The sequence below is a fragment of the Miniopterus natalensis genome, chromosome 20, assembly GCF_054644295.1.
Source record: "Miniopterus natalensis isolate mMinNat1 chromosome 20, mMinNat1.hap1, whole genome shotgun sequence".
NCBI lineage: Eukaryota > Metazoa > Chordata > Mammalia > Chiroptera > Miniopteridae > Miniopterus > Miniopterus natalensis.
The window spans coordinates 22,500,115-22,518,284 of record NC_142100.1 but is presented as its reverse complement, the minus strand read 5'-3'; the positions used below and the strand labels follow the sequence as shown (position 1 = coordinate 22,518,284).

At 39.0% G+C, this 18,170-nt stretch overlaps 1 protein-coding gene across 4 annotated transcripts in view; it reads right to left on the bottom strand.

Moving 5' to 3' along the window:
* Positions 1-18,170, bottom strand: part of MED13L (mediator complex subunit 13L) — a 209,171-nt gene that overhangs the window by 33,022 nt on the left and 157,979 nt on the right. For all 4 annotated transcript variants that reach the window (XM_087828714.1, XM_087828716.1, XM_087828715.1 and 1 more), the window contains exons 6-14: positions 16,479-16,670; positions 15,908-16,096; positions 12,152-12,317; positions 10,218-10,322; positions 6,035-6,766; positions 4,755-4,980; positions 3,661-3,766; positions 3,223-3,347; positions 743-842 (exon numbers count right to left, since the gene is read on the bottom strand). In XM_087828714.1, the coding sequence (XP_087684840.1) occupies positions 743-842; positions 3,223-3,347; positions 3,661-3,766; positions 4,755-4,980; positions 6,035-6,766; positions 10,218-10,322; positions 12,152-12,317; positions 15,908-16,096; positions 16,479-16,670 (1,941 nt within the window). The remainder of the gene's footprint in view (positions 1-742; positions 843-3,222; positions 3,348-3,660; positions 3,767-4,754; positions 4,981-6,034; positions 6,767-10,217; positions 10,323-12,151; positions 12,318-15,907; positions 16,097-16,478; positions 16,671-18,170) is intronic.

Genomic DNA, 18,170 nt, shown 5'->3' with positions numbered 1-18,170 from the left:
GCACACTTCTACATTTGAGTAAATCAGCTCTACATTTATGGGTTCATAAAACTTTTTGACTCATCCCTATGACACAGTGGTTTTTCCCCTCAATTTGTTCTCATTACCGGCTGGAGGTAATGAGAAGGTATTACAGGATGATTTGCAGTGGGGTATGTCTCTGCTTCAGTGTCCGCACAAGCTACCCTGACTTGCTTTTCTCTCGTAGAATAATGTGGTTTCTTAGGACAAAGAATAACTAGAAAAAAAGGAAGTTTCTCTTCTAGTCAGCACACACAACGATGCCAGTTGATGTCAAAAGGAAACACAAAACTTCAGTACAAATTAGAAAAAGAACCACAGAAAACAAACAGTTCTCATTATCCCGTGTGAATTAAATTTATAAAAATGGGAACATTTCACACAAGCTCTTAAAGTGAACTATCGCTCTGAAAATCACTATGCATAATTTATCCTACTCGGAAAGGGCTACTCAAAAAACAAACCTAGAATATGTTTTTCCACATTTTAAACCATAAAAGTTAATTCTTAATTTGAAAACAAAGGCCAAAAGAATTCAAATTAAGATGGACTTTTAGCTGCCTGCCATCTTAAGAATGCCAACCTATACAAGTGTAATTCATAGTTAGTATTTTGTTCAATGGGAATCAAAAAGGGGGGATCTCAGATAAGGCAAGCTGAGAATGACAACATTACATGTTAGGTATGAGCAATAAGCCAAAGCTGAGTTTCCTTTTCTTACTTGGTGGGTAAGGAACAGCAGCTCTTCCATCCTTCCCAAGAGGTCGGTCTTCAGTCCCAACCGCAGGCATTTTTGATGAACGAAGTGCAGGTGACACAGCCTAAGAACAGAAAAGATGCTTCCTTATTAAGTGTTCACCAGGCAAACGTCTAGAAATACTAGCAGACAGTGAAACAAAGGAAATGGTTACAAGCTTATCAAGTATGAGAAACTGAGTGACAGAGTTTTTCATGGATCTGGCGAGGGCAGATTGTGCCATCAAAGCAGAGCCTGCAGACCTTAAGCACATCTTCCCTCCCAGGTCATTAGAGAAGGAGTTTCAGGAACACAGTAATTACGTTAGGGTGGTGCCTCTAAGTAGTAATTGGCTATCAGTCTGGTTTTCCTTCTGTTTGGAAGAAAGCAGCTATAAGAGATGACCTCAAGCCCTCCCAAACTATTATTCTTTTATTTGTCACCCCCCTACCCCCTCCACAAATATATATATACACACATATATATATTTCAATGTCAGAGAGTTGAAGTGCAAAATTAAATTCAGACATTTGAGATGAAAACATGAACAACAGCCTCCCAACTCCAGATACTAGTGAAGTGAATTAGCAAAATGATTCTAAGGTAAGCTGTTGCCTGATTAAATGCCAGGGTGGAAATCAGAGTAAAGTAGAAACAATCATTTCAGAGAAATAAAAATTAGATTAAAATTGTCCAGCTCTCCTTTGCAGAGTGACATTACTAAAATATATTCAAAAACCAAAGTGAGCACTGCCTCGCTCAGGCCAACACTGACCCATAATTTAGTTATAAGCAGCACAGCGGCTCACAAGCACTGGGGGTGGCTGTGAACGGTGCCAGGCTAGTCCACAGCCCTTGCTTTTCTTTTCTTACTTCTTTCTACATTTTTTATTCCTTTTCTTTTCGTACTTTGTTCCCACCATCACCAGCAAGGCATCTAGCCCAACCCTCAGGATCATTAAGACGAATCCTACGCAATGCTTGGCTTTAAGGGAGATGGTCACGTTCAAAGAGGGTCCCCATGCCCAGATCAGCAGCAAAAAGTGTGCCTTCCCAACAGCGTGCCCACCGCCCTGCCCTCTCCACCACGCAGCACTGCCTGGGCGCAGGTCCTTGTGCACCCCTGCCCTCTGTGTGCCGGGCTGACGGAAAGCAGCGCTCACTCCCACCAGGCCAGTTCCACTCTCAGCAGCCTTCAGAGGAACCCATCGCTGCCCGAGTTCAAAGTCCACAGCACTAGGCATGGCCCGGCCCTTCCGGGCGCCATCGATCTTTGCCCACCATTCAGAAAGCAGACCAAAGGGACGGGCTGTTCACCATGCCCCAAAGCCCAGCTAGTTCGTTCTTGTTGTGTGACCATGGCTCTCTCCAGGCTCAAACTCATATCCGTCCCCCGCCTCCCACTGGCCCAGTCTTTCCACATTTCAAGTCATAACCACTCTTCGAGGGCATTACAATCTCATAATCTTCTAAGTACTTACAATACTAACAGTGTGTAATATTTGTTAATCAGATACATTTTATTTTAAAGTGAGAAAGGGCTTTAGAAATCTGATTCCTACTTAAACTTCAATCCTTAAGTTAAACACTGCCCGCCTGTCACTTTGTACTTGAACATCCAGCATCTTTAGGTTCAGGGTAATTACTCCCCCCATAGCAATAAGTATAATTTTAACTTTATTTACATGCTGTTTCTCCTGAAGTCTGTAGGTGTTTCAAGTATAAGGATGGTAATTTAATAATACTTGTAACCTCGAGTACCTGCCACAAAGGACCTAATCATTAAATGATTAACAGATACATAAAATAAATGGGTGGGAAGAAAGATAAATACATGAATGAAAGGAAAATAGCTAATAAACTGCTTTCCTTGAAAAGAGAGCCTATCTTACTAATCTCTAGGCACCCCAGAAATAACAGCATTTCCATCTGCCCAAAGGCACAGAGCTAGTGTGGAGGACAAGGGCACAAACTTCCTGACTCAGGTCAGCTGCTCTCCAAAGAATTATAATTCTTTTCTGTCACTCTAATCACATGATGTCTGGCATTATTCAACTTCTGTGTGCATAAATTCTATTTCCCTACTATGATGCCATCACCTTAAAAAGTATAGACCATACTTGTATATATCTCAAAATGTAGAGCTAAAGGGACTACCTAATACATTTCTATCCATCTTATGATATTTAAAAGGATTTTAAAAAATAAGTGCAAAAGATTTTAGTATTTACACCAGGAATAATATGAATGAAAAAAAGCAATCAACAAGCAAAACCCACGGAATGTCACGGATTACACTAATAGCTTTTAGAATCTTTTCAAAGTATACATTTTTAAAGAACATTCAAGAGCCTGAACTGAAAGCTCCCAAGTTCAGCATACCAAACTATAAAGAAATACTGAGACACCCACATATGTCCTTTCATTTAGGGAAATTTTTGTTTGTGTAGCTATGGCAGACTCACCCCAAGTTCGTCGTCATCAGAATTATCAAAGATGTTGTCTAAGTCATGCAGGGAAGGTGCCAAATCTGTCACCTGCGTAAGGCTACTGGAGCCAGCTCTGCCAGCAGCATTATCCTGCCGGACTTCTACAGGAAAGGAAACAGAAGACACAGAATGAGCACCTTCTTTAAGAGAGAAGAAATGAGGAGAGGACATGGGTCTCAATGAGCAACACCTGCCTGTGAATTTTTTCCCTATGTTTTCAGTTAAATTTAGAGACAATTATTTCCTAATATGTTTATCAGTTTTGAAAGGAACTGAAAAACAAACTATGAAAAATATATTGAAGAGATCAAATTATTGCTATTACAGTAAGAATATAATTTTAAATTGAGAAGCATCTCCCTCACATTTTATTTTAGCAACAATCCAAGTGAGGCAAATAATCATTGTACACACCTGTTTTAGTAGCAGAACTGAAAATAGACATGGCATTTTTCCCATCAGGCACCGGCGTGGAATGACCTGGTGTAGTGACATCCTTGGTACCAAATCCATCCTCTGACTGTATAATAAATTCAGCCAAACAAAACACATGAACACCAACCCAAAGTGTGGAATATGAGGGAGAACACAAAGAATTAGAGGGTAGAATGGAACTTGTTATGAGCACAAGTATGATAAACCATGGTCTATGCAACCAAAAGAAATAAAATATATGTATTTTTCCCTGAATTTAAACAGAACCAGAACCTCCCACTTTCCCCTAAATCTTATTGAGTATTCTGAGTCAATCAGGTTTTTATGCCTAAATGGTACTGGTGGCATTTGGTTATAGACTGGCCACGGTGTTACAAGCTGCCTTGAATGAATTCTGGATGCTGAATTATGGTTCAAGCTTTCCACATCTAGATACATCTCTGTAAAGGAATCTAAGAAGCAGTCTCCCGAATTATACTGGCCTCTTTTAATTGTCTTATTTCTTCTATGCTCGAGAACACCTCTTTAAATGGCCCAGTATTTTACAATGTTTTAAAATTTAAGGCTAAAGACAGCAGACACACCCTGTACTTATTTTTGTGACAATGAAACCAGTAAAATTAATACTGACACAGTCTAAGAGTAGTGTTGACATTAACTCAGAGAGATATAGGTAAAGCGCTTGGCACAGTAGTCATAGCAAGCGCTCAATAAATAGTAGGTATTGTTATCAACATTTTTTCTTTACATTTTGGGTATTTTGGAATCATAATTAAAAGAAATAAGCAGGGAGCATAGGCCAACAAGAATTAGCATATGAGAGGAAACATGCGCTGTACAAGCTACAGCCTGGAAAATGAGGTTCATTTATGTTCGGCTGACTTTTCAGCAAAGGTGAGCCATGACATAAAAGGGAAATACACTGTCCAATACGACAGCACTGAGAGCATGAGTATGGGGCAGAGCAATCAGGCAAGACGATCTCAAACACTCTGCCCTGAACGTTCTCCCACACACGCTGTACGGACACAGAGCAGGACCCACAGCACGCCGGGCTCTATCCTAAATGGTACCTTATTCTTTTTCAGGGAATCTTTTTCCGTCCCTTGTTTGCATTTCTTGTTTGCTGTAAAGATGTATTTTATGTCACCGTCCTCAAACGTATATGGGTCATTAACTTCTCCCAAACTGTCTCCAGGTTGTTGTGATAGAGGCAACGGGTCAAGGAAGTGGAGTGGCTGCATCGGGGGCTGCTTGTCATGCCAGATTTTAAACCGTTTATTAGGTTGTGCTAAGAGTCTAAAAGGGAAAATAAATGACAATTTAGGCAAGAAAAAGTAAAAAAGACTGATGTTTTAAAAAGAGAAGCATTTATGATTTAAAGCATTTGTAAAGCTTAAACTAAAAATTTTTAATTCCTCTACATAGTGAATTTCTTTTAGTGACTATATTCACAATTAAATAAAACTTAGTAGCCTTTGTCAGGAATATATGCGTTTGTCTCTGGTTGCATGGATTCCACTTAAGAGCATAGATGGGCTCAGGAAAGGCTGCCTAGGTTCAAATTCCATCTGTGTCACTTACTAACTGCATGGCCCTAGTTCCTTTCTCAGCTATGAAGTAATATGGTTTTAATGCAGATTAAATGAGATGATCTGTGTAAATTGTTAAGAATCACGGGTAGCTTAAAAGCATTATAAATGTTAAGCATTATTACTAGACACATAACACTAAATATATACAAATCCTTTCTTAAAAGTGTCAAGAGCCCTGGGCAGGTGGCTCAGTTCGCTGGAGCATCATGCCATACACCAAAAGGTGGAGGGTTCCATTCCGGTCAGGGCCCATACCTAGGTTGTGGGTTTGATTCTCCCTGCCACCCCAGTCGGGGCATGTACAAGAGGCAATCGATCAATGTTTTTCTCTCACATCAATGTTTCACTCTCTCTAAAAATTAATAAAAAGATATCCTCGGGTGAAGAGTAAAAAAGAAAAGTGTCAAGAAACAAGAAGGTACTGACTGCAGTAAGGAAAGTCTCATAAAGCTATATTCTTTGATTAACAGCAGGTCCAAAACAAAACAATGCTAGTACATTAAATGCCAAAATGAGACCTTTATATGCCAGCATGTTTAAATAATGACACGTGTGTTAAACCTCACGAACAACAAAGCATTTGACTTTTAAACATTTTCCAAATGCAGAGTCTAAAATGGTGAAGCAAAGCCTCTTTCATTCTGAATCTGAAGGTTTAGCAGGGAGAGGTAAGGAGGAAAGTCCCTGATTCATGGAGCCTATGGCCTTGGCCCTGCTTTAGGGGGCGATTAGGTCAATGGTGCGGAGAGTTGCCTTACCTTTGCAATGCAGTGCTCTCTGAGTTTACCTCCATTTTGGCATCACACCTCTCACCCTGGAGCTCTGGAGGCCGGAACTCAATGTCGTCAATGGGTGGGAGACAAAAACTATGCCACCACTTATCTGATGACTCTAGGTTCGAGGGCCTAATTCCACAATATAAGGCTGTCTCGCTGACCTCTGCCATCAGAGGCAGTCTTTGGCCTACGAGGACAGTTCTGTCATCCAGAGCAGACAACTGCTGGAGTTCCAGCCCATTCCCATAGAGGGCTGGATTCACAGGGACAGATGGTGGGTCTAGACTCTCCGTTTCCTGGCCTCGTGGCTGAGGGCTGAGTGTTGGTGGCAGAGGGGAAATAGGGGAATGCGGTGAATCCATAGGATTCAGATTCATTTGCTTGCTTGTGTTTCTGGAAGGCACAGCCATCTGCTTATCATACTTCCTGCTGCTGGACACCTCCAGGGAGGAGTCTATCCCCGCCAACCCCAGCTTCTGTCCTGGTGGGTCCTGTTCCACGCACAACTCCTCGGCCACAGAGGGCCTATGGTGAAACGGTATCAAGGGTCTCTTTTGCAGCTTGTCTCCCTTGTCCTGTCTTTCCGTTGTTTTGTGCTTAGAAGAAGCAGGAGGTGGTAAAGACGAAGATGATGATGGTCCCGCACTAAACCCTGGTTGAGATATTGTGGGAGGTCGACTGGGTCCTACGGCACAACGTTTTAAAAGTTTATGCCTGAAATGAGAATTAAAACGAAGTCAACAAATACACAGATGAGAATAACTGCATCACTATAACATTACAAAAGAGATGCCTCTGACGAGGTTATGTCTTGTTAAGTACTCATTAGATGCACTAATACATCAAAAAGGACTCTAGGTGTTAATTATATTTTTAATGACTAAAAACTGCAAACACCCTGATGAAAAGCAGTAAATCAATCACATACAAGTTAAAAAGATAAGAGATGGACTTATGAAACATAAACTCATACACTGTTAACCTCTACAAAATTACTGATTTGAAAAAATCCCGAAATCTTTCCAATTTCGTGAGGTCCTCAGATAATATATTCAAACTCCACCTTAAAGCCAATAGTTATGAGATCATCTGCCAAAAAAAAAAAAAAAAAAGCTTCTAATTTCTATTTCACAACACTTTACTAACTCCGACACAGAATGGTTTATAATGGCTTGTAGTGCTGTAGATCAGGAATTTAATAACTGCAACTGTCCCCCAAAGCACGAAACTAAGATATTGAGGGTGAATCCTAAGAACATCTAATAGACTAAACATACTAGAAACCTTGTAAGACACTATTATCTAAGAAAGTAGGGAAAAAGAGAACTTTGGATCTTACAGACACAGGTTAAAATGAGACAAGCAGTAAAAAGGTTGCTGAGAGCAAACACATATCCAAATGCATGTGAAGTACCGAGGCAGGAACAGCAAGTCGGCTCACATCCTAACACACTTCTTGGCAAGGATGGCTATGAGAAACTGCTCAGTAAGAGCCCTAGATGATGCCAAGGTTTAATCTGTACAACCAAGTTATACAGCAGGTCAGCCAGTTCCTCCCAATATATAAATCACTCCCAGGAAAAAATGTAAGCTCTCCAGTAACTCTCTGAGGCCGCTAGGGTGGCATTAAATTACTGCTGCATTGCACTAAATGATGCCCTAGTGGGCAGTAAAACGGATTTGTGTGGTATAATGGGATGGTTTAGTGGGACAGCAGGATGGCCACCCTGCCCCATAAGGCCATTAAACAGAGTGAGGAGTGGACCACTCCATAATGGGTCTGGTAATCCTGCAGCAGATAATCTGAAAACACTTGCCAAAGTCTTGGCCCCTCTAAAAAACAAAAACCCTGACTTTGAAGAAGGTTGTCTAAGCATAAAGCTATTGTCAATATGTCAAAAACTGTGCTCTGAGTCCCCAGGGCATGGTGCCACAGTAAGAGATGACTGTCTCATCTGAGAACATCTCCACGGTATCATCTAAGGATGCCTTATTTTAAAACCAAAGCTCTAAAAGCCTTTTACATAAAACTTCTGGATTTGGATTTTCTCAGAGAGCATTTAACCACATCAGTCCTTTGATAGATATTTTATAGTAGCCTCTTCAAAGTAAGCGCTTTTGCAAAGTGAATAATCTTATAAAGTCTTTTTGTCTCAATTGCATTTAATGACTCAGCTACATTGTGAAATGGTTAGAATTAGGAATATGTCAGTAAGTAACAGGCAAGTATTGCAAATTTCCGAACAGAAAGGGACCTCACTGAAGCAGGCAACAGGAAGATCAGCCTCAGAAGGCTAACTATATGGGTGGTCCAGTGATGGGAAGGAACCAGAGGCAGGGCCAAACAGTGCTGAGACACATGGAGGCTAAAGGAATGAGGAAAGTAGAAGGACATTACAATAGACATTTCAAAGAAAGTCATCACAAAATGCAATGATACGCTGATCCAGAAAATAAAGAAAAATAAATAAATGATGAAGTTTTTAGACAAGAAGGGAACATTGTGATAAAAATGACAACAGGGTATCCGATTTGGGAGGAAACAGACATGTTAATATTAAGGATATTAAAGGCACCCCCAAAAAATACTGGACTAGAGTACACGTGAGAAGTCAGGCCTACAGATAAATATTTGGAAGTCAATGGAGTGGAACGCATAACTACAAGAAAGACCTGAGGTATTCGAGGCATTGATGAGGAAATAGAATAACTCCGGAGGAGAAAAAAAAGTGTTGTTTATTTACACTTCAGGTAAAAGTAATTCAAGGTAGCAAATAAAAATGTGATGTAAGTCAGTAAAAGGATTAGTTTTTAAAAGTTAAAAAAAAAAATCTAGAGTAAGGAAAAAAAAGAGCAAGAAAATAAGATGAAGGAATAAAGTTAAATACACTAAAATTTACATCCTACGTACTTTCTAAAGGTGAACTAAACCTGGGTTATGAGCTGTTTAAAAACCAATGTTAACAGGAAAATACTTTTTGTCACACAATTTACAATGGCCTAGAGACAAAAGTAAAACAGGTATTCAACTGGTATACCACACCTACTCCGAGACCAGAGATCCTCACATGCTCAGAGAGAGATCCCTTAACGAGCAAATAACTTCTTAAAAAACATCCGCCTTGAAAAACCATAATGGTTTTCATTAGGCTGATACTTACAGCATCTTGAAACAGAAAGCTGGGACTACCAAGGCAGAGCTTGATAAAAGAAGATCAACTTGAGGGGAAGACAGGGAGGTGTCAAAATTGTTGTGTAAGTGTACACACACGCACACCCCGGCATATATTCCCAGGGGGCACACTGACTACCTCCCTTCCCCAAAGCCAATCCATTTGTGCCATATTAAGAACCCTCAATCTACACTAGAGAAATAAATGGCCATCTTCTAAATATACTCATCTCACCTAAACTCTGTAAGCGCTGAGCAGTACCAAATGTGAAGAGTACACGTGGAGGCAAAGCTACTCCAAGCTGCTCATTACTGAGTAATCAGCAGCACAGGTTCAACAGTCAACAGAGCTGGGGGGGTAAGGCTGACACACACTTAAGATATTTAAGAGCCCTCATGAGAACCCATGACAATAAGATTCTTACCACCACAGATAGTGGTTAAGTCAGGAAAACATCCATGAGGACAGCAAACATTTTCTACAGAAGACAATCCGGGGTCCTATTCAAATCTCTACATTGAGCAACGATCTCAGCTTTGGGCAGGCGTTGTTATAAATACCTGCTTCAGTCATCAAAAACACCAGCACCCACAACAAAATGATCTATGGAAGGTATATTTAATCCAAATTCTATAGCTCAAGCCAACTTGTTTAATATTTATCTCTACTTTAAAATTAAGAGTAGTTAAATAAATTCATTTAAAGGGCAAGAAATTGTCTTGTCAAATAAATGCCCTTCGTTCTGATATAGCTACCCCAAGAAATCTGTGGCAGCAAATGGGTATCAGGGTCAGTTGTCTAAAAGGGTCTTTTCTGAGTCCTGACAATAAAACTGTATCGTCTGCATATAAGAAAGACCTGTCCTTTCTTATCTACTGGAGGAGGAGGGTTCAAACAAAGCAACAGGGAAAGAAGGGGTCTAAGAGCCAGGAGGCAGCCAGCAAAATGCGCCACCATCTGTTCGAGGACTGTGCTGCCTTGTCTCTACCTACCTAGAGCAAGAACAGCTGACTCTTTGGGTTGGATCCACAAAATCCCAAGTAGCAGGATTGTTAGCAGGCTCTTCTTCCAGAGTTGGAGTTGACATTTGGCTCCTCCTAAAATGGGTTAAATATGTGAGTTGTGGAAACATAATATCGCTGGAGAAACAATGTTAGTAATATTTGAATACATTTTACACAGTAATGGTGTCCTGCAGATAAACAGCTCAGAGGATCCAGAGGGGGGGATGGGCTACTACTTATTCTATGCGTCAGAAGAAGCCGGATTCAAAACACATCGATTTAAGTTTAATGCACATGTAAAACGGACAGCACACAGCAATTACAACACTATTTGGCACTATTCACTGTTGCTTTGTAAAAAGTCACCTACATTTTTTAAAAGTTATCTTTTCACAGCATCTATGAAATTCTGTGCCCTCAGATAGGCTGCTGAAATCAACTTCACAACTCCTGTATTTGCTAGCATTAAGGGCAGAACTCCACACTTGGACTATAAACTAAAAGACAAGAAACAAAAATATCTCCCACATGTCACTGACAATTGGTAGCAAAAAGTAGATGTTTATTATTACAAAGTGAAAATAAGAACACTGGGCCAAATTTTTATTGCTGATTTTGCTATAGCTGACACTGCAAAGTGTTTCAATTAATGATGGAGGAATTCTCTTGCTCTCCACCCTTTCCTGCCTTTCTGGGCTGTCTCTCTACCCTATTCTGTGCTGCTGATAGAGGGGATACAGTCTGCTCAACTTGGTGGAGATGAAAGGTTAATGGTAATAAAAATCAAAACTGGTAAATAAAAAGAAAAGAAAAAGAAAATGTTAACTTGGCAATTGTCTAGGCAGTGCAGACAGAAGGGAAAATACTTGTACCAATTTTTCTAAAGGAAAGGTTCACTTTTAAGTGATTAGAGATAACTTTAATTTGAGAATGTGACATATGATTTTTCATGGCAATTATTTTACTTTATTTACCACGTCATCTTCAGCAGCCTATTGTAGAAATAACTTGTTGAGAAATAAATATATAGTATGAATTTGCTAAAAGTGAGGTCCAAAGGACAGGTTTTAAATCTGTACGCAAAACACTGAATAGCAATACAGCGACTTCTAAATGAGTGGAGTTCTTAGTTGTTATTGGCAAGAATGTCCATGTTTATTCTATTCCAGAGAGTCAAGGCTCATTTGTTTACTTGTGTCAGTTAAGAAAATGGACATCTCCATCATATCAAAACATACGAAAATATGCTGAATATGTTTACCTAAATCTTGATAAGTAGAAAAGTATTTATTGACTACTACTGTCATTATCATTCATGCAATTAAAATAATTACCAGTAATCTCTTCTTCCGCTTTTCCAAAAATATGTTAAGGGAGAGAAAAATAGAAGGCAGAAAAGGAGGGAGGAAAGAAACAAAGGAAACAAAGGAAGGAAGGAAAGTTGGATATGGGAAAGAAAATAATACAATTTCCCCAAATCAACAAACAGAAGTACAGCGGCTGGTAAACACCCCTCTAGCTGTCATTAATTTAGTTCAGAACGTATTGTCAATGTATATAAGAGAAAACACAGCAAAGAAGGTCATTTCCCTCTGTAAATAGGAAACATTCATAAATTGGTATACAAGGAAAACCAAGCCCACTGATTACTGAGCCATCTGTGCTAAATAATGTCCAATGAGTACCACAGCAATACTGAGATAATCAGGAACTTCAAAATTTCCTGGGAAATTGAATCAAGTTATCATCTTTATTTTAAAATCTTTGTTTTAAATTTTATCTTATGATGTTCAAATCATGAAATACTGATCCAAGGACCCCTCAGGTTTGGTCACACAATAGTTAATACAATGACCCGCTTTGTGTGGTAATCAAAGAGATGGTTACTAAACCACGATCCAGATGTGATACAAAAAACATACTTGGACTGGGTTCTGTTGAGGATGCATTCCTTCCAGACTCGATGGACCATATGATTGTGGAGTTTTGGAGGAATCTTCCCCGATCTCTTTGGACTGTGCATAGTTATCATCCCCCCATCTTGGGAACCTAAGTGACTGGCAGCACTCTGCGTACCTCCACTCTCACCTGGGAAAGAAAGACAATTTGAAAAGTCATTTTTCTGAAAAGAGCTTCTACTGCTTAAGACTGCTGGCCTCTTTAACATAAAAGTTTTAATTAATTGATAAAACTCATATTCATATAGCTTGCCTCTACCCCTTGCAATAATAACACCATCTGTAGCTGAGGATAATTTATGACAATATAGACTTTTTTTTTTTGGCACTTTCTATGATTCTTTATGTTCTCCCTAAAATAGTTAATCTCATCAATACGGACATACACACCTTCATGGGCATAACCACACAGAGGCACGCCTGCTCCACAGGTACTGGAGGTAACTTACACAGAAGGGTTCATACATCATAATATCAAAGATATAAACATGCAGAGACTGTTTTGAATTTTTAAATCTCAATGCAGTAAATAAGTTTCAAGGCAAAACAAAACGGCAGAGGGAGCTTTATGCTTGTTCAGCTAAATGGTTGTGTAACAACTGCACACACGCCCTAGTAGAAGGAAAAACTTAATGGCACAAAGGCTTTAACAAGGTCAAATTTCAAAACTGTTTGTCCTTCTGTCTGACACTATGAAAGCTTAGTACTAAAACACTGAGAGAGGTTCTCTCAACATTTTCTATCAGAGGATTAAAAAAAATTCACTGGTTTCTAACTCTACTTTGTTTCTCCAACTACAGTTGGTATGCAATCCATTTCTTTCTATTATGTCCGTTATGATTGCTGAGATACTTATTATTGCTTATGTCATGAGTACTTCACTACTTCTATCTCATATAAAACAAAGACTAAAGTGAATTTCCAGCATTAAATTTCAATTACTTTCATCTATTTGATTTCATAAATATATTGTGGGTTTTACTCTGAACAGAAATATGATGCAAAACATCTTGACCGAAATAAGCAATTTTAAGAACTCTGGAAACCTCCACTCCCATCTGAAAAAGAAAGAAGCAACCTATGTCACAAACTAATATTCTTGGTATTGATGCAACAAAACCATTATGAGTTGTATAGTTAGGCTCAGTTCTATTTTTTTAAAAAGAAAGAAACCAACCCCAAGTGCTTACATTCTAAGAAACTGAAGGTTTCCTATTCCCCAGAAAAGTACTGTTACATCACGGAGGAGATAAATTAAAGGAGACAACAAATTTGGTCTTTCATTGGTACCTTTTATCTTAAAAGTTCCCTGACTTGGTTCATGGTGCAAAATAATTCATTTCAGTGTTACGATGGGCTTTCAAATGCCTGGTCTAAAACTAAGCAAAGTGAAGAAACAAACAGCAGAACTGGTACCAGAGCCTTCACCCCAACACCCAGCACCACAGCTGAAGAGAGCATATGCCCGTGGTATTAAAGGAAGTCATTTATGACCAATAAAGAAGGGTAGGGAAAATAAGCCACAGTCTTTTCTGATTAAAGTCGGGTCAGTCCTTCTCAGTAGCTTTTAATGATTTAGCTAAAATACGGGTGATATTTTATATGGAATTAAACAAGACTTGTACTCCATGCTGTTAAATGTTATTTCTTACAATTGTCCTCATAAACAGAAGAGGCGAGCTGATGTGCCTATCCATGACTGATTCCACCAAAACCAGTGGCCCTCTTAGGTCCCCTGCTACTACTCTAGGCAACCCTTGGCCATTTTAGGGGGCAAAGTAACCCACTTTGTCTTATACCTAGAAAAACATGGCAATGCTCAATGTTAGTCAACTGCAGTGACAAGGCTGAGCAGGACTCCTTCTGATGGAGCATTAAGAGTTCTAAGCTGTAATTCAACCTATCATGATGTAAAAATTTGGTCAAATCCATTTTACAGCAAAGACTCCAGAAGCTTTTATTTCATTTGCTTGCTTGCTTTAGGGAAGAAGTACCAGGGGATTTATTTACCCAGGGCCTAGCACAATGATATGCACAGAGTGAGAGGGCCAGGAACTGGAAAGCCCACCATAAGCAAAACCTCTTGGTTTTGAGTTATGACATTCAGAGTTCTGAACTGATCCATCAGAGGTCAAGGCATTATGCAAACAGCAGGCCTTCAATTTTAAGTTGAATACAAATTCCACTAAATACCAGGCAGAATAAATAAAACAAAAAAGGGATGACAACTTATGTAGCGCAATTGTTAAAAATACAAACCTTTACAAGAAATGTGATTAAAACTCCAAAATACTGATAGTTCTAGTCTTTCCTTAATATATCTTCTCTATGGTGATTATTATAAAAGTCTAAAATGTAGTTTTTCTTTTTCAAGTTAAAGTAGTTTTAATACAAGTTGTTTGAGCAAACCCTTTCACAAGGAATCATCCAAATTCTCTGCTTTCCCATGCTTGAACTAGGTGTATATTTTTTCACCATTTTAGCAACTACCTGGCTCTTAGAAACAGAGGCTACGTGTTGTCCACTTCCGCCTCCCAAACAGTATCTGAGTAATTTCTTCCAGATAACACAATGTGTGCTGAAACTGGAGTTTGGAACACTGCTTTTTTATACCACCTTTTGTATACTGTGTAACTGTTCACATAACACTGTCAAGTACAATACCTAATACATGTAACAACCTTGTAAAGTATGGAGTATTTAACAGAGAAGGAAACTGGGGTTCAGAACAAGTATGAGAATTAAATAAGGTCACTCACCTATAAAAGCTATAGACAGGTTTTAAAATTAGGTGTGTTCAATCACAAAGCCTATACTTTCCCAACATACTGTTGAACCATGAACATTTAATGAATGTCCACTATGTGCCAAGTACTATGCTAGAAACTGAAATATCGTATCTAATCCTCATGAAAATTACCATGTTAGTGTGTGTCATGCTTGAGAGTGTTTTCAAAGCTTAGCAGCCAAGACTTTATTTTCTCTGATGTTCCTGCCAACATGGTTCACATTAAATGCCTATAAATAATCTCATTTCAGATCAAGTATGATGAATATTTTTTCCTTAGTGACCAGATTTCCAATTAAAGTCAACTACCACAAAATTTAATATACGAAATATACTATTCAACAAAGATGATAAAATCCTCCCAATTTAAACAATTTCTAAAATTGTCTATGAAGGAAAACTGTTTGTCAAAAATTTCACATTTTGATAATATTTATCATTAATATGGAAAGATTAATGATAGGGCAAAGCATTTACTCAGAGCTCCTGGATGTTGGCCTAACTTTATAATAGAATAGAAAAAGAAGTACCCAAGACGTGGCCCTGTCTGGCAACCGTCAACTGAGCAAAGGTTTCAACCATTCTCTGATTTCGTGTTTTCCACTTGTTTAAAATAAAGCAGCAGCTTATATCTTGTCTCCTGACTGCATGTAGGCACATGCATGCACATGTGTATAAAGGGGCAGGTTTGTGTAGAACTTAAGAGAAACAACTACATTATTTAACTGGAGTAAAAATAAAAATCCTGAAGCACAATAATTTTTTTTTGTTTAAAGTTTTCCTTTTCCACTCTGTAAAATTCCCATGTTACCCTACCTCCATCACTTCCAGCAGGAATTTCTCAATGTGAGTTTTCTCCCTGTTCCACGGCAAGGGAACCACAAGATTTTCTGGGATCTCTCCCACCCAGGACATTCCTGGACTGTACTCACCTATGACAGCCTGTTCTGGAGAGGTGGGCGGGGTGAGAGGCATCCCACAGTTACTTGGGTCCTTCACACTACCAAGTCCCTGCTGGCCAACTGCAATGTGGCCTCCAGCACTGGCAACACTCTGAGGAACTGGGATGTCATTCTGAGAGATCAAAACAAAAGCTGAAGGATAAACCATCCGAACACCACCTGTAAGGAAAGAGCAAGGAGAAAATCAGGCCTGAGAAAAAGTTCACACTAGACTGCCAACTTTATTATTCCAGTGGTCAGTGAAAGCTCTGGTGAAAATGGGACACTCAGTGGGTACTGCGAAAGTGGTATGTTTCATTCCTCCTTAAGTTAATCGCTGTTTAACCATGTGTTCCAACATTATGATAATAGCATTTGGAATACAGGGACCACTGGTGCTTCAGGCAAGATAACTACTCAGCATATACCACTGTGTCAAGAGAATTTAAAAAATGGGAAAATTATGGAGATTATTTTTTATGAATCTGAGTGATTATCTTTCTAAATTAAGGAAGATGAAGAAGAGAGAATAAAGTTCTTCAGGCAAAATATTTTCTCTTACCAACGATTACTTCGACAGCCACAGGGAAATCATCGTCATATCCCAGCTCCTCTTCTTTCAATTCTTCTTTCTTTTTCAGCACCATTGGATAGAAATACTGCCATTCCTCAATCAACTTACGGGTGGCTGGGTCTGACATCTTGTACGCTTGGCCTGTCAGTGTGCCGTTTAATCCATAAGGACTTACCAGTACTAAGGCAGGGAGGAGAAACATATGTCAGAGACCACAGTGATAATTCCTGTGTAAGCGCAATGCTACGTAAGAGGTAACAAGGCTGAAGCACAGCATCACTTAATGTGCACTGCTCTCTGTTTCCTTCTCCTTTCAAAGTGTGATTTTAAGTTCTCATTTTACTACTTCTTATTTACATGACTCTCAATTCACATCAATTTTTGAAGGAAATCAAGCGGGGGAGATATAATACTATCGGATAGCTATAATGATACAGAACATATAAACATCTATATGTTAAAGCTTATACCCATCTGTTTGATAAAAGCTTACACAAAGTAAACACTGATTCTTCCATAACAGAAGAAAACCTCTCACTACAACCCCCAACCTTGACAAGAACTGGAATACTCTTCCTATGGTTCCTGAGACTTCCTAAAATCTGTGGTAGTCAAAAAACAACATATAAATAAAACTTCTAATAGCAGAAAAGTCCTAATTTACCAACTATAAAATATAATGCTTTGTTATCATTTCAGTTAGGACTGTCTTAGAGATCTGTTGATAAAACGACTCCAAATAAAAATTATTTTACTAAAGTAAAGGACTCAAAGTCCTCCTATGTTTCTCTTTCAGTACTTGACCTTGATGCCATTTTCACTGAGCTAGCCATGAAAATGTAGTTAAAACGGTGCTGTGCATAACCCAGCCATTTCAACCTTCCAAATAACACTTTTCTGGGGACAAAGGTCACCTTTTCTTACCCCTAATTAAAAAAAAAAAATCTCAGCATAATTATTAAATGGGATGTTCTTTTTATTTTCTCTGATGGCTTTATTTTTTAGTAACTGGATGATCTATCACATCAATCAAGACAGATAACCATAGACATCACATATTTCTTGGTGCCTTTCTGCTGTTCCTCACTGATTCAAATGGGACAAAAATTACTGATTCCAACCAACACAGCTAATCAAGGGCAATTTTCCTACATTAATATTGCCAGGAAATTCCTACATCAGTATCGTTACGTGCACTCCAGTTACCTACAGGCCAGTGCCTGCCCTCGGGATGTGCCTCCTCTGCCCGAGTCAAGGGGAATATGCAGGATAACATCCCACAGCAATCTTCTACGGTTCGAAGCATTAGGAACTAACCAGGAAGATTTTTAAAAGTAGTCTATAGGGACCTAGTATTCCTACTAGTATCCTTACCAACTCAGGTTAGTTACCTTCCCTTATGACTAGTAATTCCTTTTGTCATCATAAAAAATGCTTTTGAGTAGTAAAGTCTAGAATGAAGTCAGATGGTCCTCAGCACCTTCACAGTCAAGGAAACATAGTATTTAAATAATTCTGACGATCCGTAATATGCACATACTGTATAACTTTCAAGTGTACAGTATGAGAATTGGGTTGTTTTTTTAATAGCAGCTCATACATAAAACACCCCAAGTTACAGAATAATAAAGAACATAGCTTAAAATGTGTTGCAAACAGGGGGTAGGGGGAAAGTAGGTA